General features: G+C 41.7%; 1 protein-coding gene across 2 annotated transcripts in view; it reads right to left on the bottom strand.

The window, feature by feature from the left end:
* LOC140199575 (integrin alpha-6-like) overlaps nt 1–21,363 on the bottom strand; it is a 102,240-nt gene that overhangs the window by 41,984 nt on the left and 38,893 nt on the right. For both annotated transcript variants that reach the window (XM_072261872.1, XM_072261874.1), the window contains exons 3-8: nt 19,120–19,199; nt 15,058–15,304; nt 14,354–14,497; nt 9,850–10,060; nt 6,339–6,532; nt 4,204–4,292 (exon numbers count right to left, since the gene is read on the bottom strand). In XM_072261872.1, coding sequence (XP_072117973.1) covers nt 4,204–4,292; nt 6,339–6,532; nt 9,850–10,060; nt 14,354–14,497; nt 15,058–15,304; nt 19,120–19,199 — 965 coding nt within the window. The remainder of the gene's footprint in view (nt 1–4,203; nt 4,293–6,338; nt 6,533–9,849; nt 10,061–14,353; nt 14,498–15,057; nt 15,305–19,119; nt 19,200–21,363) is intronic.

The raw sequence follows: 21,363 nt of genomic DNA on the forward strand, positions 1-21,363 counted from the left end.
TAAAATAAAATGTGGCTCTGTAAAGTGGTTTTTAAACTTAACACTGCCAGCAAACTTGTCAAACTCTAATGAGAATGTAATTCAGCAATAATATCATGAATCCTGTCATATTTCTAGGCCTTATTTTAATTCCATGTGACTAGCTAATCCTGGAAACAGACATTATAAGCCAAGCTTATAATGGGAGATCCATGGTTTACAACAAAATGCTATCTCTTCAAATTCTCCACTAAAATGCTCAAAATATAACCATATTATTCGCTTAACTTTGAGAGTATGCAAAATACATCCTTAATGTGTCGCCTCTGATCTGGGCCGATATTTACGTGCCGGGCGGCACCTAATTAATTAGCTTGTTTATTTCGGCTTTTTTATGCTGGGTGCGTTCCGGCTACCGCTGCACCGCTGCATTCTTCGCGGCAATGTATTGGTCCGCGGCCCGGAGGTTGGAGACCACTGAAATACAGCAACCAACCACAATCCATCATTGCAGTGTGGGAGCCATGCATCTGTTTTCTATCTGTATTGTATTCTGTGTTGCCAGTTTACTGCAGTAACTAGTCACATGGGGTGGGGGGTGGCGGTAAAAGTGAAGGGAACGAGTTGCGTATTCGTACTTTGTTCTAGCCGGTTTAGTTTAGTTCTGCTGACTGCCGGGTGTCATATCTTTTGTTGACCGTTTAATTGCATCACTTCAAGATTGTTCACTTTGCTAGTTGCAAATAAAGATTTGAATACAGTTCTTCAATTTTGTGGAACATCACTACTGGAGAGATTGGAGGGTGCATCATACAGGGATAACAACCCATGCTAGGTCACCAGCAGCGGCAATTGGCTTATTAGAAATGGCTGCTACCAAGCAGAACAGTACCAGAGTCTGAAATATATTTGAAGCAGGTCCACCAGTGCAGTTATAGTCAAATAAAAGCAGACAACAATTACACCTCTCATTGTTCATCTGCAGTCAAAAGCAAAGATAGTTATAATTGCAATTCACAGTAAATGCTAGGCCAACATTTTACTTTGGTTACATGATTTAAACAGCAGTTAATGCAGCCAAATTGCTTGGTTGCAGCTATATCACTTTACTGTAAATAGCACTTGAAAGGATTAACAACTGAATTTAAAAATTAACAGAGTAAAATTACAAGCATCATAATTTTGTTGTGCAATTACAATTTTATTGTACGGTCTTAGATGAGTGTGTCTCCATAAAATCATTCTGTCTTCTCCAACCAGAAGCCTGAGTTGAACCATGAAATCTACAATCTGCTGAGGGCCAGATCAGTGGCATTCAGGTCTGGTGACCAGGTTAAATACAAGAGGTCCTGATGTGATCTCTGGAAAGCCATCTCATGTACGAAATGGCAATTCTGGACCAAACTTAAATGGCTGAAGGAAGCTGAACAACTGTGGCAGGGCTTGAATGTTCTCACCTTCTACAAAGTGAAACCAAGTGGCATAGGTGACAACACACATTCACTCCCAGATGAGCTCAATGTCTTTTATGTTCGCTTTGACCATCAAAACATAGAGCACCTTCATGATCTCCCACAGCCCCCAATGGCCCTGTGACTTCAGTCTGAGGCTGACATGACAACATCCTTCAGGAGGGTGAACCTTTGGAAAGCATCCAGCCCTGAATGGGTACCTGCCTGGGTATTAAAGACCTGTGTTCATCAACTGGCTAGAGTGTTTATCGACATCTTTAACCTCTCATTTCAGCAAACTGAGATACCAAGCTGGTGCCCAAGAAGAACGTGATAACCTGCCTCAGTGACTATCATCCAGTAGCACTTCAATCTACTGTGATGAAGTGCATTGAGAGGTTGGTGATGAAACACATCAAGTCCTGCCTAAGAAGTGACTTGGACCACTCCAATTTGCCTACCATAACAATAGGCCCACAGCAGATGTAATTTCATTGGCTCTTCACTCAACCCTGGAACATCTGGATAGCGGTGCTCTTCAATTACTTCAGCCCTGCAATCAATACCATCATCCCCTCATAACTAATCAATAAGCTTCAAGACCTTGGCCTCAATACCTCCTTGTGCAACCTCACTTGCAGACCCCATTCAATTCATAGTCATTGTCATACTTTATTGATCCCGGGGGAAATTGGTTTTCGTTACAGTTGCTCCATAAATAATAAATAGTAATAGAACCATAAATAGTTGAATAGTAATATGTAAATTATGCCAGTAAATTATGAAATAAGTCCAGGACCAGCCTATTGGCTCAGGATGTCTGATCCTCCAAGGGAGGAGTTGTAAAGTTTGATGGCCACAGGCAGGAATGAATTCCTATGACGCTCAGTGTTGCATCTCGGAGGAATGAGTCTCTGGCTGAATGTACTCCTGTGCCATCCCAGTACATTATGTAGTGGATGGGAGGCATTGACCAAGATGGCATGCAACTTAGACAGCATCCTCTTTTCAGACACCACCGTCAGAGAGTCCAGTTCCATCCCCACAACATCACTGGCCTTACGAATGAGTTTGTTGATTCTGTTGGTGTCTGCCATCCTCAGCCTCCTGCCCCAGCACACAACAGCAAACATGATAGCACTGGCCACCACTGACTCGTAGAACATCTTCAGCATTGTCCGGCAGATGTTAAAGGACCTCAGTCTCCTCAGGAAATAGAGACGGCTCTGACCCTTCTTGTAGACAGCCTCAGTGTTCTTTGACCAGTCCAGTTTATTATCAATTCGTATCCCCAGGTATTTGTAATCCTCCACCATGTCCACACCGACCCCCTGGATGGAAACAGGGGTCACCGGTACCTTAGCTCTCCTCAGGTCTACGACCAGCTCCTTAGTCTTTTTCACATTAAGCTGCAGATAATTCTGCTCATACCATGTGACAAAGTTTCCTACTGTAGCTCTGTATTCAACCTCATCTCCCTTGCTGATGCATCCAACTATGGCAGAGTCACCCGAAAACTTCTGAAGATGACAAGACTCTGTGCAGTAGTTGAAGTCCGAGGTGTAAATGGCGAAGAGAAAGGGAGACAAGACAGTCCCCTGAGGAGCCCCAGTGCTGCTGATCACTCTGTTGGACACACAGATTAGCCACAACATGTCCTCCACTATCTCCCTCAGCACAGGTGCACCACAAGGCTGAGCTTACTCACTTTATACTAATGACTATAAGGCTAAGCACAGCTCCAATGCCATATTTAAGTTTGCCAACAACACCACTGCTGTTGGCTGAATCAGAGGAGGGAGATTGAACATCTGGCTGAGTGGTGCCACAACAACAACCTCTCACTCAATGTCAGCAAGACCAAGGAGATGATTATTGACTTCAGGAGGAGGAAACCGAAGGTCCATGAGCCAGTCCTCATCGGGGGAATCAGAGGTGGCGAGTCAGCAACTTTAAATTCCCCTGTGTAATCATTCCAGAGGATCTGATCTGGGTTCAACACTCAGGTGGCATTATGAAGAAAGGATGGCAGCACCTCGACTTCCTTAGAAGTTTGCAAAGATTTCGCATGTCAACTAAAACCTCTACAGGAGTGTGGTGGAGAGTATATTGACTAGTTACATCATGACCTGGTATGGAAACACCAATGCCTTTGTATGGAAAAGCCTACAAAAAGTAGCGGATATGGCCCAGTCCATCGTGCGTAAAGCCCTCCCCAGCATGGAGCACTGTTGCAGGAAAGCAGCATCCATCATCAAGGACCCCAACATTCCTGGCCAAGCTGTCTTCTCGTTGTTGCCATCAGGAAGATCATTCAGGAGCCTCAGAACCCACACTAACAGGTTCAGGAACAGTTATTGCTGTTCATCCACCAGGCTCTTGAACCAGAGGATTTAACTTTATTTGCCCCATCACTAAACTGTCCCCTCAACCTTTGGACTCTTCAAGGATTCTTCATCTCATTTTCATGATACTTATTTCAGTATTAGTACTTTTCCCCCTTTCTTTTTGTATTTGCAGAGTTTTGTTTTTGCACATTGGTTGTTATCCACCCTGTTGGGTGTGGTGTTTCACTGATTCTATTGTGTTTCATGCATTTACTGAGACTGTTCGCAGAAAATGAATCTCAGGGTTGTATATGGTGACATGTGTTCTTCATTAATAAATTTACTTTTAACTTTAGATTAAGATAATTGTATTTCTAACCAGCGACAGAATTTAATTTTCAGATCAGAAACCTTTACAATTGTAAACATTTGGTAAAAACTCTTACCTGGGCCGGTTTTGTATTTATTCCAGTAACAGACCCATGGTATATGTAAACTTTGCCGTTATCATCATATGGCACTCCAACAGCAATATCTGAAGGTGGACCAATAGAACTGGTTAGCATCTATTTTTTGAACGGATCTATAACAGCCAAAAGGTCTTCACAAAGAATTAAAGAATATTCAACTTTACAAAAATAAAAGTTGTCTATGCCATCTATCATGACATAGTTTATATTGATTCAATGTTGGGTTCTGGTTTTACTGAAATCCGTGACTTCAAAGTTATATGAAAAGTAAACAAAAAGTTTTGGGTCTATCTACTGTTAGGACGTATTTTGGAGATGCAATACAGCAAATATTAACCTTCAGCGACCAATCTTCAGATCTGAATATTGATTGTAGATTAAATTTAAAATGCAGTTCTGGTGGGAAACGCAGGTTAGAAGAAGAAACATCCAGTTGACCGAGATGTCTGCATATGCATGAATACAATCAATACCCCTTTGCATGAATACGACTTCGAGACCACAGTAATTAAAATTCATTTTGGCTGTGCTCGTGGGAAAATTCAGACATTTGGAAAAACTCAACTCCAAAGGTTGCCAAGGGCAGCATGCAAGACTTGCTACGCTTGCATCACCAAAATAACATATTCGCAACTTACTAACCCCAACTCATACGTCACTGGATCAAGGCAATTCTTTGGCATCTATGTATGCAATTTAATCTTTAAAGTTTTAAACACATTTGCAAAGATTTTTATTCCTTTTTGAAACACGTCAAATGCAAATTTCTTTGACTTCCTATGAACCAAGTGGCCTAGCAGGTCTAGTGGAACATAGACTGGGATCACATTTTTATTGTGGATATATGTGGCAGGAACTTAACCCCAAGAACATTGACTCCTGCTTTTAGGCAGAATGGGATATGATTGTGAGATTTATTTGCAATTGAAGCAGTATTGATTTGAAAATATTATCTAAAAGAACTAAGGTAGACAGTCAGCTTCAACAAATGGGCATTGTTTTGACAGTATGCTTCAACTGTACTTGGGAAATATAAGACAATAAAAACTGCTCAGGTTCTCTATACAACTTCAACACCACCTAGACAGTGAAGACAAAAATCCATTCACGTCCCTTAATCAAACACATTTCCTAAAATTGTAGTCTAATCATAACCTGTAAATTTAATAAAAACATCCAAACATGAAACAATAAAATATTTCATTTTCATTCTCTAAGATCCATCAATTGATAAAAGAGTCCTAAAACAACCTTAGGAATTGTGAATACTACAAGGTTAGATTGAGGATAAAACTATCAATTCAAAGGCCATGTTTTCAAGAAAGGCAAAATCGTCACAGAAATGGTTTATTAAAAATAAGTTTTAAAACACCAACAATTTCCCATATTACAGCAAAATATTTTTAAACCCTTCAAATAATTCGGGTCAAAGGAAAACAAAGCAATTTTAATCAAGGAAATATCTTTCCAATAGCAAATTGTCTGAACACTTACTGTGCATCCACTTTGAAATAATTAAATAAATACTTGCATTTTGTTTATATACAAAATTTCTATTAAGGTTGTTAGTTTCTTTAACACAGCTTTATATTCACATTCTTAAATGTAACAAGTACAAAGGAGCAGCACACAAAATGCTAGATGACCTCAGCAAGCCAAGCAGCACCTACGGAAAAGAGTACAGTCAACGTTTTGGGCCGAGACCCTTTATCAGTACTGAAGGGTCCTGCTGAAGGCTCTCAGCCCAAAATGTCGACAGTACTCTTCATAGATGCTACCTGGCCTGATGAGTTCCTGCAGCAATTTGTGTGTTTTGCTTGGATTCTAGCATCTGCAGATTTTCTCTCGTTTCTGATTGACATACAAGGAAGCTTAGGGGCTCTAACATTTTACTGCCATACGTTCTTTGAGGTTCTCTTCTGTTTTTGTGGATGTCTGTGAAGAATAAGAAATTCAGCCTGTATACGTTCTCTACAATTAAATGGAACAATTGAACATATGATGCAAGTCACTTCTAGGGCACTATATTTGTCTATATCCATGTAAAAAACACAAAAATTCAATTCAATTAAATACAAGCTATTACTTATGGATTATAGTTGTGATTTTACCTGGATACCCATCCTGGTTAATGTCGCCTATATTCTCAACAGCCAATCCGAACATGGAATCTTTAGTACCATTCAATCGAATACGATTGGCATTATTCCAATTCCCTTTATCATTGATGTAAACATATACAGCACCACCAATTTCTGCTTCTCTATCAAAGAACTGCGGTGCTCCAACAACAAGATCCAACCACCTGGGGAGAAAATCATTCTCATTTCAGTGCTGAAACAAAGTGAAATTGTTTCTGGAAAATTTCTCCACATGCCATCCACCATAATAACAATGCACACATCTGTAGCTCTTCGGCTCTTTCAGCTGCATAGACCTACTGTTACACATTCTATACTATTGTTGTATTAGTTTACTTTCTATTGGTTTGATTTAAATATGTTGGAAGGATCAATCAAGGGGAAAGAAAATTTATTCAGAAAATTAAATGTCATCAATGAGGTCAGGAAGACTTAATTTCAGGCATACAGTCCTGAGATGAACTTAATTACTAACACAGCTTATTTTATGATAGAAATGCTTATAGAATTACACTATGAAACTGATATCTGGCCTACTAGTAGCTTCATCCATTATGAGCCACCCAATGTAATGTTGGCCTTTTCATTCATTCTATCAAATCAGTATTTAATTTATCCTTAAAAATGTTTTCATGGCCCCACCAGGCTCTGGGAATGACAGGTGACCCTTTCCATTTTCCTATTAAATAAAATGTCCACCAGATATATCTGTCTGTCTAGATGCGGACTTTGGTGGCCATGGTTTTCCATGTAGATCTATCCTTCGTTTTTTGGATGACTTCCATTTCCTTGACATGTAGCCACCTGGCTATGCTTTTGATGTACATAAGCCGCGGTCTTCCTCTAGGTTTGCTCCCCTCAATCTTTCCAGAGAGTATGAGTTTTTCTAGTTTATCTTTCCACATGATGTGTCCGAGGAATCTGAGTTGTCTTTCTCTTATTGTTGATATACAAAAGTGGCAATTTCCTAAGCTGCTAGGTATCGTAATCAACTAATATGACATTACAAATAACCGTAGCCATAGTTACAGAAATGGGAATAGGCCCTTCAGCCCAACTCATCCATGTTGACCATGAGGCCCAGTGGTCCCACCTGCCTGCGTTTAGATTGCCTGTGACTGAGTTGAAAAAGTCCACCTCAAAATGCATCTAATGCAGTCTCACACCCTATCGTACAATAGTGCCTACACTTTCATAAGTATTTTATTAACTGGAGTATTTTGCTTATGTCTTATATATAAATGCCATCTTTTCTTCCCCCCATCTGTAGCAAAAATTATTCTAAAGAATGAACATTTATCTGCTCTCACTGATGTGTCAGTAGATGGCGCCATGATTAAGTTTTTAATATTAAAATGTCTGTGATTGTGTTAGTTGGTAACTCTGTACTGTATTCTCATAAGAATTTGTTAGTGAATATCCATTTGCTTTCAAAGGCAATGAATGCCAGTACTACAATTTGTTAAGCAAATAAAGTCTGTAAGTTGCAGAGACTGCAATTGGTTTATTGTGGCAATTAAGTATTCCACCTTGAAAGTGTTTGAGAAGGTACATAGTTGAAGTTCAGAGTACAGGACCTGGGAGATTACATGAGAACTGCACAAGACTATTTACCCTATAGTGCGTATGCCATGTATGGCTCTGGTCATCAGATTACAGGAAGGATCTGATGGCACCGAAGAGAGTTGTAGACATGGCGTCATGGCTGGGGAAAAGTCAGCCAGTTTTATTACTTTCTTTTAAGCATGAGAGATTAGCAGGATACATAATACTTTGTGACATTCTAACAAGCCTGGATCCTTATCCAATTATCATTCTGGCTCCAGCATTTGATGTCTTATTGACCCCGACCAGTAAACCAATGGAAATTAATTTTCAGAAGGCATCTACATTTCCTTCTACCACCAACCTTGTTTTAGTCTCTGTTATGAAGAAAACCAGAAAAGGGAAAATGAGATCAATCAAGATCTGTTGTTTGGGTCAGTATCCTGTTAAACAAACTTTTGTACAAGATCACCAGATGAGGACACAACTGAGCTTAGTTGTCATAACAACCACAGTTGAATAAATGACTGACAATAACAAATTGCTTCTTTAGAGCATTTGCAACACTTATAAAATATCTAGAAGCTATTTCAAAGAAGGGTTATCAAGCAAAATTTGACAATCACACTTTCTTTACAGAATACTTGGGTTTTAAAACTTTACTTTGAAATATAATTTCAGCTTTTGGGAACTAACAGGTTATAGATAGTCACAGAATGGTAGGAGTATTTCTCTGCAGTACTTGCTCGCAGTAGTGGTGCGGAGCGACAATGGCGATGCTACTGTTGTGACAGCCTTGTTGTGAAGTCACCAGAGAGACACTGAAGCTAGTGATTAGAAGTCTTTATTCATCACAACAAGCAGAATCATTCTGGAGACACTCTCAGTAAATTATTACAAACTCAAAGTACATCACATTTTTCTAGAATTAAGATCAGTGATAACAGTAGGTGATTAAATAAAATTTCAATAGTTACAATGACATTGTTTGCTTCAATACTTTGGGTTGGCAAGTTATTTGTTTGAATTGTGAGAGAGACTTCCTAATGTTAAAATACCTTGGCTGGGAGACTTCCCTTAAGTAATTTACAACAGTACAAATTACTTAATCCTATATAGTTCCCTGCATTGATGCAGGCCAATTAACACAACCCCATTGTCTTAACATTTGGTTGATGCACGTGCAAATGTCTCATGGTCACCATTTTGCAAACCATATCTCTTAGTCAGTGGCTCAGCCTTGTATTTTTAACTTCAATTTACTGCTTGCAATTTACAATTAGAACCGAAGACTGGTGCTTGCTTGAATTAACATCTTCTATATTCATACAACTCCAGAATACTTCCTAAACTGTTGGATGAAGGAGTTTCTAACACTTTAAAGAAAAAGAGGTTCAATATTACTTTGCTGTGTGGTGAATCCATGGCAAGAAATACCAACACAAGTCATCCTAACCAAACTCATTTTGTTTTCTCCAAATTCGAATCAACACTTCCCAGAGGCCATCATTCACCTACACACCAAGGGCATTTTACAATGACCAATTAACTTTCCAACTTGCAGTATTTATTTTGGGAAAGTGAGAAGAAACTGGGGCATCCAAAAGAATCCCATGCAGTCACAAGGAGAATGTGCAAACTCCACACTGACAACTGCGCCGCATTTTCCAGGTTGCCCTTTTAAGAGCTGACTGTGAAACTAACACCTGCTGGGCTAGTTGTGAAAACAAGGCAAGCCACATCAGCTTCAGCACCGCAGTAAAAGGAAACCTGAAGCTGTACTGTGAGCCTCCCCACCAACGATTCTGCTCTTTATGCACAAATCATAATGTTCTTATAATCCACAAAATAAAAAGGTTCTGCAACAGCCAACCCTGTCAGCACACATCCTGCAGAACAATGGAGTTATCACTTGCACTCGGCCCCACGGACTAACCTGTCTCTGTTAAGGTCTACCACCGCAACATCGTATCCAAAAGACGAAGCCAGCCCTTCTCCATCCAGGATGTATTCAGTCTTTAGATTTCGCGTTGGTTTCTCCATCTTTAGAAAAAGAACAGCTCCAGTGTGATTGGCTCTTGGTGCCCCCGATACAATGGTTAATGTGTCCTGTGAAGTGATTCCCTTGCCCGAGTCCAGGGAGAAGCCTAACATAGAACAGCAGAATCAAAGCATACTTTCTAAATATTTTATTAAACTTATGCACAATCCAACAGGGAAAGGCATCACAAAGATGATATAATTGCAGTACATGTCCAACTTATTAAATCAACACGATTCCTGTTATGTTTTGAGGACTATTAGCACATCAGTTGAACTTTGGAGTAATAAATCAAGGCTCCTACTGAGTTGTTTGAGTTTAGCGACAAGGTGTTGCCATCAGAAGTTCTGATGACATAAACGTGCGAGTCAATGCCTCGTGCAATTCCTCACAGTGAGGAATTGTATTTTGTAACAGTAGGTTCCTTCAGGTTGTTACAGCCGGGGGTGGTAATGGGGAGAAGCTCCCACTACCTGTTAGATGCTTTCAAGGGCATGCACCTCGAATAGCCTCTGACAACCAAGTCCAACTCCTGGCCTTCATGTGTGGCTTAGCCACTAAGGCGAGCAGAAATGTTTCTACTGACAGGTGAAGGTTCAAAGGTGGGTCACTGGCACCTTAAAATCAGTCACCAGGCAGATAGGGCTCATCAGCCACGGTTGGCAGCTCATCAAGGAGAAAGAAACTGTATCAGTCCCTGCTGTTCCTTTGGGTTCATGGAGATGGGGAGCTTGCTACATAACAACAGCTTGCTCTCCATTTTGTACTGCCTAGGCTTGTGTACCTAGACAGCCAGGATGTGGCACCCCTGGTTGAAGACAAATGGAGACCTCATTCAAGAGTAGGTGAAGTTAATTATGCACATAATGACATAGAAGAATTCTAAAATTTCTCAAGGCTGATGGGCTGGTGAAAGTGAAAGAAAATCTGCCCTGGATCATAACTCTACCGAGTGTTGTTTACAAATGGAGCTTATTAGGTGGGGGAGAGGAGGAGGAACATCACTGTGGTGCATATTTTCTATTTGTTCCAGTGTTGAAGGACTATGACTGGGTCAGTTCCAAATCTTCCCTGGGAAAATTCTGCTCATTATGTCTTTGGTAAGCCCCGGTGGAATTCATGCCAGCTGAAACCTGGCATGCGTCCAAATTTGACCTTTACAAAGGCCCTAAATCTTTCATTACCAAAGCAATAAAATCAGCAGCAGATTTGTCATCTTAGCCAGCAGGGACAAAGGCTCCAGGAAACAAAACCTATTTTTTGACATTTTTTTCTTTTAGTCCACACTCACTGGGGACACCCCGGAACCGAACAACACTGAACTTTTCTGGAATGTGTGATACGGAACACACCCCAAGTAGTTCTACAACTCCCTCCAGTTAGAGAAACAGGAACACCCCCCATGAACAGGGATGAGAACTCAACTTCACTCCAGGGTCTGGGGGTCCCCTGTACTTCAGCAAGTCCCTGAGCAATCTCAGAGCATGGCCGCATAGGACAAAAGCCCCGTGTGTGGAATACAGTTACTGTAGTCTTTATTTGGAGAACTACATGAGTTAACGTTTTCTATATTTATAATGCTGCATTGTTTAATTAGAATGGATGAAAAGCCATCATAAAGAGCACAATCAGTCTTTCAGTTCTGGCAAACACTTTATCAGCAGATATTTCCTTCTTGTGGTTTCAGTACTTAAAAAAAAAGACAGACCACCAATAAAAATGCATGACAGTGGCTTAGAAAAATACAGTGTATTACACATCTTTCCAAATAAAAGGAATATTTTGTGGGATTATTGGTGCTATAGTTATAAGTTTTCTTTCAGAGGAAAATTGCTCTTTCCTCTGATGTCCATCTTTAGTCAGCAAGCAGAAATATCTAGCACCTTGAAGAATGGTGAGAGGAGAGACGGCTTTTTAGCTAGAGTGATTGAACAGCTACTCAGTCAATTTTTCACCCCTGATTTCGCTCCTTGCCATATATGGCGTCCGGAGATGCATGCATACCAGACAGATGTAGCCACTTTCACTGACTCTTCAGAAGAGCTGGTACAGATTTGTGAAGTCTAATAGATTTCTTCAAAGCTCATTCTTCACTGCTCCACAATTCTGCATTGGGTGCACAGTCACTAACTGCAACCTGTCAACATACTTACGCCACCCATTCAGGAAGCACCAAGATAAAGTTAGTTTAGAAAATAAGCAATTCTGAGAAACAGAACTTAGGGTTAAAGAGACACAAATGATAGACTTTTGAAACACCTTAACTGGCCCAAAAACCCCTGGCACTACCTTGGACTGTTCTTCTTTTTATTTCTCTCAATTGACACTAATTTTGTCATGCAATTTATGTTAATTTAAGTTCATGTTAACTTACTTGTCATGTTTGTGATGTACTGTGCAACTGTGACAAAAAGCTAACTTTCATGGCACTGAAACCATGGCGATACACACAAAATGCCGGGGGAACTCTGCAGGCCAGGCCAGGCAGTATCTATGGCAATCAATGAACAGTCAATGTTTCAGACCAAGACCTATCGCCAAGACTGGAAAGGAAAGGGGAAGATGCCAGAATAAAAAGATCAGGGGAGGGGGAAAGAGAACAGCTAGAAGGTAATAGGTGAAGCCAAGTGGGTGGAAAAGGTAAACAGCCGGAGAGATAGGAATCTGATAGGAGGAGAGTGGACCATAGGAGAAAGGGAAGGAGGCGGGAACCCAGGGAGAGGTGATAGGCAGGCGAGAAGAAACAAGAACAGAGTGGGGAATAGAAGAGGAGGGGAGGGGGAGAAATCAATATTCATGCCAAAAGGTTGGAGGCTACCAAGACAGAATACAAGGTGTTGCTCCTCCATCCTAAGGATCGTCTCATCGTGGCACAAGAGGAGGCTATGGACGGACATGTCGGAACGGGAGAGAGAATCATAATTAGAATGTTTGGCCACCAGGAAGTTCCACTTTTGGTGGATAACGTGGAGGGGCTCAATGAAGCGGATTCCCAATTTACAGCAGGTCTCACCATTTTGAAGAAGGCCTTATCGGGAGCACCAGGCACAACAGACGACCACAGCAGATTCACAGGTGAAGTGTTGCCTCACCTGGAAGGACTGTTTGGCGCCCTGAATGGATCTGCAGGAGGTGCTGTTTGGGCAGGTGTAGCACTTTTTGTCTCTTACAGGGATGTGCCAGGAGGGAGATTAGTGGGGAGGGACTAATGGACAAGAGAATCGCAAAGGGGGTGATCCCTGGGGAAAGCAGAGTAGGGGGTGGTAAAGATATCTTTGGTGGTAGGATCCCTTTGCAGATCGTGAAAACTGCAGAAAATGATATGTTGGATGCAGAGGCTCATGGGGTGGTAGGCACAGACAAGAGGAACTCTATCACTGCTAAGGTGGTGGGAAGAGGGGGTGAACATGGATGTTCAGAAAAAGGAGGAGATACGGGTGAGGACAGCATCATAGGTGGAAGAAGGGAAACCCCTCGGGATTCACATCGTGCTCATCCCATCATCCTGCCACCTGGGGTTCCTCTTCCTCCACCATTGATGTTACTCTCACCCACATCTCCTCCTTTACCCAAATATCTGCATTCACCCCATCTTCCCACCACCTGGGTTTCCCTCCCCATTGTAAATCGGGGGACCGCCTCATTCAGCACCTCCGCTATATCCACCAAACATCTTAATTCCAATTCCCATTCTGACATGTTGATCCATGGCCTTTTTTTGGTGTCAGGATGAAGCCACCCTCAGGGTGGAGGAGCAATACCCTATATTCCATCTTGGTACCCTCCACCTGATGACATGAATATTAATTTCTCTTTCCCCAGTTTTAAATAAAAATTCCCTGTCCTTCCCCTCTGTTTCCCCACTCTGGCCTCTTAACACTTTTCACCTGCCTATCCCCTCCCTGCCCCTCCCCCTTCCCTTTCCCATATGGTCCAATCACCTCTCCCATCAGATTCCTTCTTCTCCAGCCTTTTACCCTTTCCTGCCTACCTGGCTTCACCCATCACCTTCTAGTTATCCTCTTTCCCCTCTCCCACCTTTTTATTCTGGCATCTCCCTCTTCCTTTCCAGTCCAGAAGAAGGGTCTCGATCCAAAACGTCAACTGTTTATTCATTTCCATAGATGCTGCCTGACCTGCTGAGTCCTCCAGCATTTTGTGTGCATTGCTTTGGGGTTTCCAGCATCTGCAGAATCTCTATGTATGCCTATGACAATAACCTTGAATATAATGAACTAGAGATGCACAAAAAAACAAACCATTCAAGCCAAATTTACTTTGTCAAATTTGAATGAGGTGTCCAATTACCACAAACTTTTGCCCGCCAAAATTCCTCTTAATATTTTTTTTTTATTTTTAAAACATTTATTCCTTTACTTTTAAATTATATTGTGCATACCTAAATAGCTGTTTGCAGGAACAGGAACCAGTTTTTCATCTCTCCTATTTTCATCACCAACTTCATAGGGTCCGTCATCAAAATTACTGTCCTCAATATCAAGATTCGGTTCCTCGGTATCTCTGGATTCTACATGCACAATTCCTGAAAAAACAAAATAGGTAATAATCTGCATAAGCAACCCCAAAAGTTCAGGTTTAAGTTACATCATAGTAGGTATGCCCCAACCTGCTGGGAGCATAAAATCAGAACTTGTTTACATTTAAGATCACATTTCAAAAACATTCGTTTATGATTTGAACAATTTATTGTTAACTTCTAATTGGGGAGAAAAGTAAAAGGATGCTTAAGAAAATGTTTGACTATTATGTGGGATCTGAAAATAGCACTTCAATAGCCACTGTGACTGGGCAGAATCAGCATGTTCACACAGTAGGAAAATTTGGTCTGATGACTGAGAATTAACCTGAAAAAGTTTAGTATGTAAACCTGTATGTGGCCACAAACTCAAGAGATTGAGTAAATTAATGCATCAAACTTTACATACAATAATATACTGCTATAGGTGTTAACTGCAGATTTTTCATGTACACTGCAATTTTTAAAAGGTGAAACACTTCTGCCAACTTGATTATGCTTATTTTACAGATATAACATATTACAAGAAAACAATTATGAGGATGTCTTGTTCTAAGGTACATTACCTTTCCAGTTGTAGGCACCAGGAGCTCCATACACAGAATAATTAGCACCCTTGGTGAAAGCACTAGCTACGCCTTGTTGACACATACCAAACTTTTCGTGACTTTGTGGTCGCCCAGCACAAAGTTTCACATTTGCATCAACTTCTTTTTCTAGATCCTGGCTCAAAATATAGCACTGTCCGGTCACAGCACGAGACTCCTCTGGCTTATTCACGTGTTGCCTTAGCTCGTATCGATGCGCGCAAACCTGAAATAATGAAACACTTTACATATTGAGATGAAGAGTTAGGAATAGGAATAATAATGTTCCATAAATTGACCTACACACCCACCATTAAACAGGAACCTATTCTACAGGGATAAGCATTGCAACCACCTTCACCTGCTTCATCAATGAGCGCCTTTCCATCTTAGACTAGTAATTAATTTTTACGCAACACTCCTCAGGAAATGCAATCTATGCATGCAGGCACATCTAGACAGCATACAGGCATGTGCTAATAAATTAAAAATAATATTCACACCATACAATTTCCATCTCCAGTTACAGCCTAACCGCCTCCCCTTATTCTTCAATGGCTTTACAAAGACCAAGCTCCCCATCATCAATGCCTTGTTGGTTAATATTAGCCAGAAACTTAACTGGACCAGCCCTATAAATACTGTGACAAGAGTAGATCAGTTGCTGAGTTGGCTGTAGCGAAAGGCTTGCCTTATGACACTTCAAATCATTTCTACCATCTTCAGGGTACAACATAGGAGTGAAACTGTCTTCTTTCTATTTCCTTGGTCGTGGAGCTCCTTCAACACACAACCTTGACACAACCCAGGACATTCCATCCACCACCCTGAACACTCATTCCCTTTACTGCCAGTGCACTCTCGTTGACGTGTGCGCCCTCTACAAAATCCACGACAGCAACTTCTAGTTGAAGTTCATAGTCATAGTCATACTTTATTGATCCCGGGGGAAATTGGTTTTCATTACAGTTGCATCATAAATAATTAAATAGTAATAAAACCATAAATAATTAAATAGTAATATGTAAATTATGCCAGGAAATAAGTCCAGGACCAGCCTATTGGCTCAGGGTGTCTGACCCTCCAAGGGAGGAGTTGTAATGTTTGATGGCCACAGGCAGGAGTGTCTTCCTATGACGCTCTGTGTTGCATCTCGGTGGAATGAGTCTCTGGCTGAATGTACTCCTGTGCCCAACCAGTACATTATGTAGTGGATGGGAGACATTGTCCAAGATGGCATGCAACTTGGACAGCATCCTCTTTTCAGACACCACCGTCAGAGAGTCCAGTTCCATCCCCACAACATCACTGGCCTTACGAATGAGTTTGTTGATTCTGTTGGTGTCTGCTACCCTCAGCCTGCTGCCCCAGCACACAACAGCAAACATGATAGCACTGGCCACCACAGACTCATAGAACATCCTCAGCATCGTCCGGCAGATGTTAGAGGACCTCGGTCTCCTCAGGAAATAGAGACGGCTCTGACCCTTCTTGGAGACAGCCTCCGTGTTCTTTGACCAGTCCAGTTTATTGTCAATTCGTATCCCGGGGTATTTGTAATCCTCCACCATGTCCACACTGACCCCCTGGATGGAAACAGGGGTCACCGGTACCTTAGCTCTCCTCAGGTCTACTAAGTTTATTGTCATTCAACTGTAGACATGCACTCCACCAAAGAAAACAACATTCCTCTGGACCAAGATGCACAAGATAGAAACTATTACCACAAATAAATTAACAAATAATAAAGATATTCCAGAAGAATGACATTTAGCACAGGGTGCATTCATGACACAAGTTTAAAAAGTAAACAGTGTAACGCTACTGGTGTTTCATATGTGAAGAGATCTGGGTGGTGGTGGGAGTTCAATAGTCTCACAGCCAGTGAGTTCAGTAGTCCCACCCTAACAGTCCTTGGCCTAACGCTACGGTACCTCCTGCCTGATGGTAGGGGGTCAAAAAGATCGTGGGACAGATCCATGACAAATCTAAAGGCCCTACATACGTAGTGCTCCTGACAAATATCTCAGATGGGTGGAAGAGAGACTCCTATGATCTTCTCAGCCATGCTCGTAGTGTTTTGTAGGGCTTCGCAGTCAGATGCCTTGCCATTCCCATACCAGACAGTGATGCATCTGGTCAGGACACTTTCAATGGTGCTTCTGTAAAAATTGGTTAGAATGGGGGGTGGGAGATGTGGGGAGGAGATGCACTCACCTCAATCTCCTCAGGAAGTGAGACTCTGCTGTGGTTAGTCCTGACGAAGGGTCTCGGCCTGAAACGTCGACTGCACCTCTTCCTAGAGATGCTGCCTGGCCTGCTGCGTTCACCAGCAACTTTTATGTGTGTTGCTCTGCTGTGGTTTGTTAAGTAAAGGTCTGGTTTTGAGAGACCAGGTGAGATAATCCATTATGTGCACTCCCAGGAAGAGCTGTTTATGTGCAATGACGGATGGTCAGCCTGCACCTTCCTAAAGTCCACGATCATCTCTTCAATCTTGACCGCGTTGAAGCTCAAGTTGTTTTGCTCACATCATTCTACAGGCTGGTTTACCTATTCTCTGTACACCATCTTGGCATCATTGTTGATTAGGCCAACCACAGTTGTGTCAGCAGTGAACTTGGTGATTTGGTTTGAACTGTATCTAGCAGTACAGTCATGCATCAGCAGCGTGAACAGCAATGAGCTGAGCATGCAGCCCTGAGGGGAGCATGTTAAACGCTGAGCTGAAGCCGATAAGCTGCATCTTGGCGTATGAGGCACCATTTTCTAGCTGGGACAGGACGGAGTGGGGGGCAAAGTCTATGGCATCGTCAGTGGATGGATCTCAGTGACAAGTGAACCGGAAAGGCTCCAATATAGCAGGAAGATGGGAAGCAATGCAGTCCATAACCAGCCACTCAAAGCACTTCATGATTGTTGAGGTCAGCACCACTCAGGCAGATAATAGTGGCTGCCTGGGGTCTGCGGGTACAGTGGATTATTCCAGGGAGATATTGAAGAAGTCTGTTAGAACCCCTGTTAACTAGACTACGCAGTCCCTCAGCATCCTGTCCGGACTCTTGCAGCAGTACCTGCCAAGCCCAGAGCCTGCTGTGTGAAGGCAGAAGGCATACACAGACATCACCAGATGCTGCACACACTTCATTATTGCTAGCTCCAAGTACTAGAACTCTCAAACACCATATTGGGAGCTGATACACCAGATGGACAGCTCTGGTTGCAAACAACATTTCACTGAACTCTTCACAAGGACAATTAGGGATGGACTTTGCCCAGAAAAATCCATGTCCTGCAAGTCAGCAGTTCTGAACATTTTTGGCTATGCCCTACTTCAGAGATTATTTTGTTATACTCAGACATTCCACCCCCCACCATACATTCTCCACTCCCAATTAATAACAATGAATAAAACCTACCTATCTGTTCCTATAATTACCTTTCTTTTGCCTCTCCTAGCCAATTTCCCTGCTGGAGAACAGCAGCATCGGGTACAAAACATTGGTCACAAAGGAGTACATGAATAATTTCTTTGTCACTTTACTGTAGGTACAATAGCAGAAGGAAAACTTTCATACGTCTTTCATAGAAAAAGAGAATAACTGGAGTTTTAAAATAGGACAAGAAACAAAAAAACAGGTTTTATAGAAGTGTAAGTGGTAGGGACAAAATTAGTATCGCCAGCTGCTGGCTGAAATAAAACAGAGCAATGGTTAGACTCTGGAATTGTTTCGCTCAGAAGGAAATAGTGTATTTGGTCATCAGCTGCTATTCTTCAAGCTCATTTGAATGCCATTGGAACCGTTGGCCGGTCAAGGACAGCAAAGTCAAAGTTGAGGTTGAGAAGCTTGTGTCATGTTCCAAAAGGTAGTTCAAACTCATTATGCTTAGTCTCCCCAGTGTAGATGAGCTGCCTTTCAGCAATAAATACAATATGCTACTGTGAAAGAAGTGCAGTAAAGTCAATGACAGAATTGGTTGAGGTCCCCAATTCAGGGGAAGGTACAAAGCAAAGAACATTCGTGAAGTGTTCAAACTTACCATAACTTTTCCTCCTGGACCCTGGCTTTCCACAGACACACCCATCCACTGATCCTCTTTGCTTTCCTGCGTTATGTCAACTGTGAAGAGGGTGAAAATAATAACAAGTAAAATTAAGCATTCTTCCTTCATCCATTTGAATATGCCCTTTGGGAGTCAAGTTTAATTCTACAATTCAGTCACGGACTCCAAGATAGCTGGAAAGAGGAAGGAAAAAGTGCACACTACATATATTAAAGACCCACGTAGAACCTTTGTTGTACGGCCTCCAATTTCCAGATTTATTCTGTACTGTACATCGCCAGTACAGAACAGAATTCCTAGTTTGGGAGCTACTCACAAACTTCCATCTCAATATTTTTGACTCCTTGCTAGTTCCATTCAAACTAATACCAATTATTGATTCCAAGCTAAAATCCTCTTTTGTACTGGCATCGTCTTATCTTTTGTCATCAGGGCTTCCCCGCCTCAGTATAAATTTACCTATTTATTCTAGATGTTAAATATCCTGGAATATTAGAATACTGTTAATATTGTAACATCCACAAATGAAAACAATATACTATGCATTGTTTCTTCATGTGCCCTCAATCCATCTGCTTGCCATAAATACTGCACTCAAATAATGAAACGTCAAATTTTCTCTTTGTATCATTTTTCCTAACTTTAACTCTTAATTGGAGGTATGCTCGCATATTTCTATGTTCTATTCCTTCCTGACAGACCCATTACCCATTCTGCTATCTGGCATTACTGCCTGAACCTTTCACCTTAATTCACCAAGTTTCCACTGAAATCCTTCTCCCACTTTGCCATCACCAGCACCCCTCAAATTGTTAGTCACTTCGAAGTTCAAAGTACTTACACATTATACAACCTTGAGATCCATCGCCTTACAGGGCCATCTACAATTCTTGTTATTGATTTTGCTCTATAACACAGAAATTGGTCCCAATGGAACCTGCTTCTTTCTCCAGAAATTATGCTGGCATCCAATGAATAGGAACCCACTTTACTCCACGCCATGATTAAACAATACTTTTAGCTCTCTGATCATATTGACTATTGATCTCTATGTGACTCCGGTAGTAATTCAGATATTATTACCTTTGTAGTTTCATTTTTTTTTTAAATCCCAGCTGGTACCTTTAAAAGATCTTCATCTTGTATCCTATTGATATACAGTAGTCTGTTCCTATATGCATCACATCTTTATGTTCCCAATCCACTGGAGCTGTCAGTAGTGCTGTCAAAATTCTAATTCTTGGTGGTCAGGATTTTCAGTCATAAATTCACTTACATGTCTTACGCATGTCCTCATCTTCTATGTAGTTGTGATCATATTCAAGAAAAGGGCCGGGTCCATTTGTGGTAACTACAGAGGAATCACCATCCATTTGCTAACAATCATCCTGGTTCGCTCTCACAGGGTGGGGGAGTTGGGAGGAAGTAAATTAGGGAGGGAACGTCGAGAGGCCTGCGTCGGGCATTTTCATGCCTTACAAGGCGCAAATTAGACGTCTGTGTGAGGCGCCACTCCTCGCACAGACTAGAGCAATGTGATTAAGTGCCTTGCTCAAGGGCACAAGCACGCTGCCACAGCTGAGGCTCGAACTAGCGACCTTGAGGTAACTAGACGAACGCCTTAACCACTTGGCCACGTGCCCAACACAAAATAAATGCTTCCCAAATTGTAGGGAGAACTATATCCTTCTAGATTATGGGACCCCAACTTGAGGTCTACAGACATCTTGCTTAACGGTATTGGTCCATGGCATAAAAAAGGTTGGGATCCCCCGTTCTAGATGCACAGTGGACAGAACCTTCACGATGCAACAACTCCACTGACAATGCAGAAAGGAGCATCAACCAGATTATCTGGCTTTTTCTTAAAGCCTCACAAAAGCCTTTGACTTAGTCAAAGAGGGATTGTTGAGCATCCTTTTCAAACATGGCAACTGACAGAAACACATCTCCATCTGGCGTAACGATATAAATGCTGGGGAGTTAATCTACAGGCTAATCTCGGTGCATACAATTGTCAAGCAAGGCTACATCGCCATCCTTCAGTTTTCCTCACCACCATGCTGCATGTCATCTCCAACAGTGACCTACCGTAGTGGAATAGGATAAATCAGATCAAGTACAGCTTATGTGATTTCCATACCAGAACCAAGGGCATTCTGACCTCGGCCACTGAACTGCAAAGCACTGATGAAACCTGCAAATCCACAAATTGAGAGA

Source organism: Mobula birostris, chromosome 6, assembly GCF_030028105.1.
Source record: "Mobula birostris isolate sMobBir1 chromosome 6, sMobBir1.hap1, whole genome shotgun sequence".
Lineage (NCBI taxonomy): Eukaryota > Metazoa > Chordata > Chondrichthyes > Myliobatiformes > Myliobatidae > Mobula > Mobula birostris.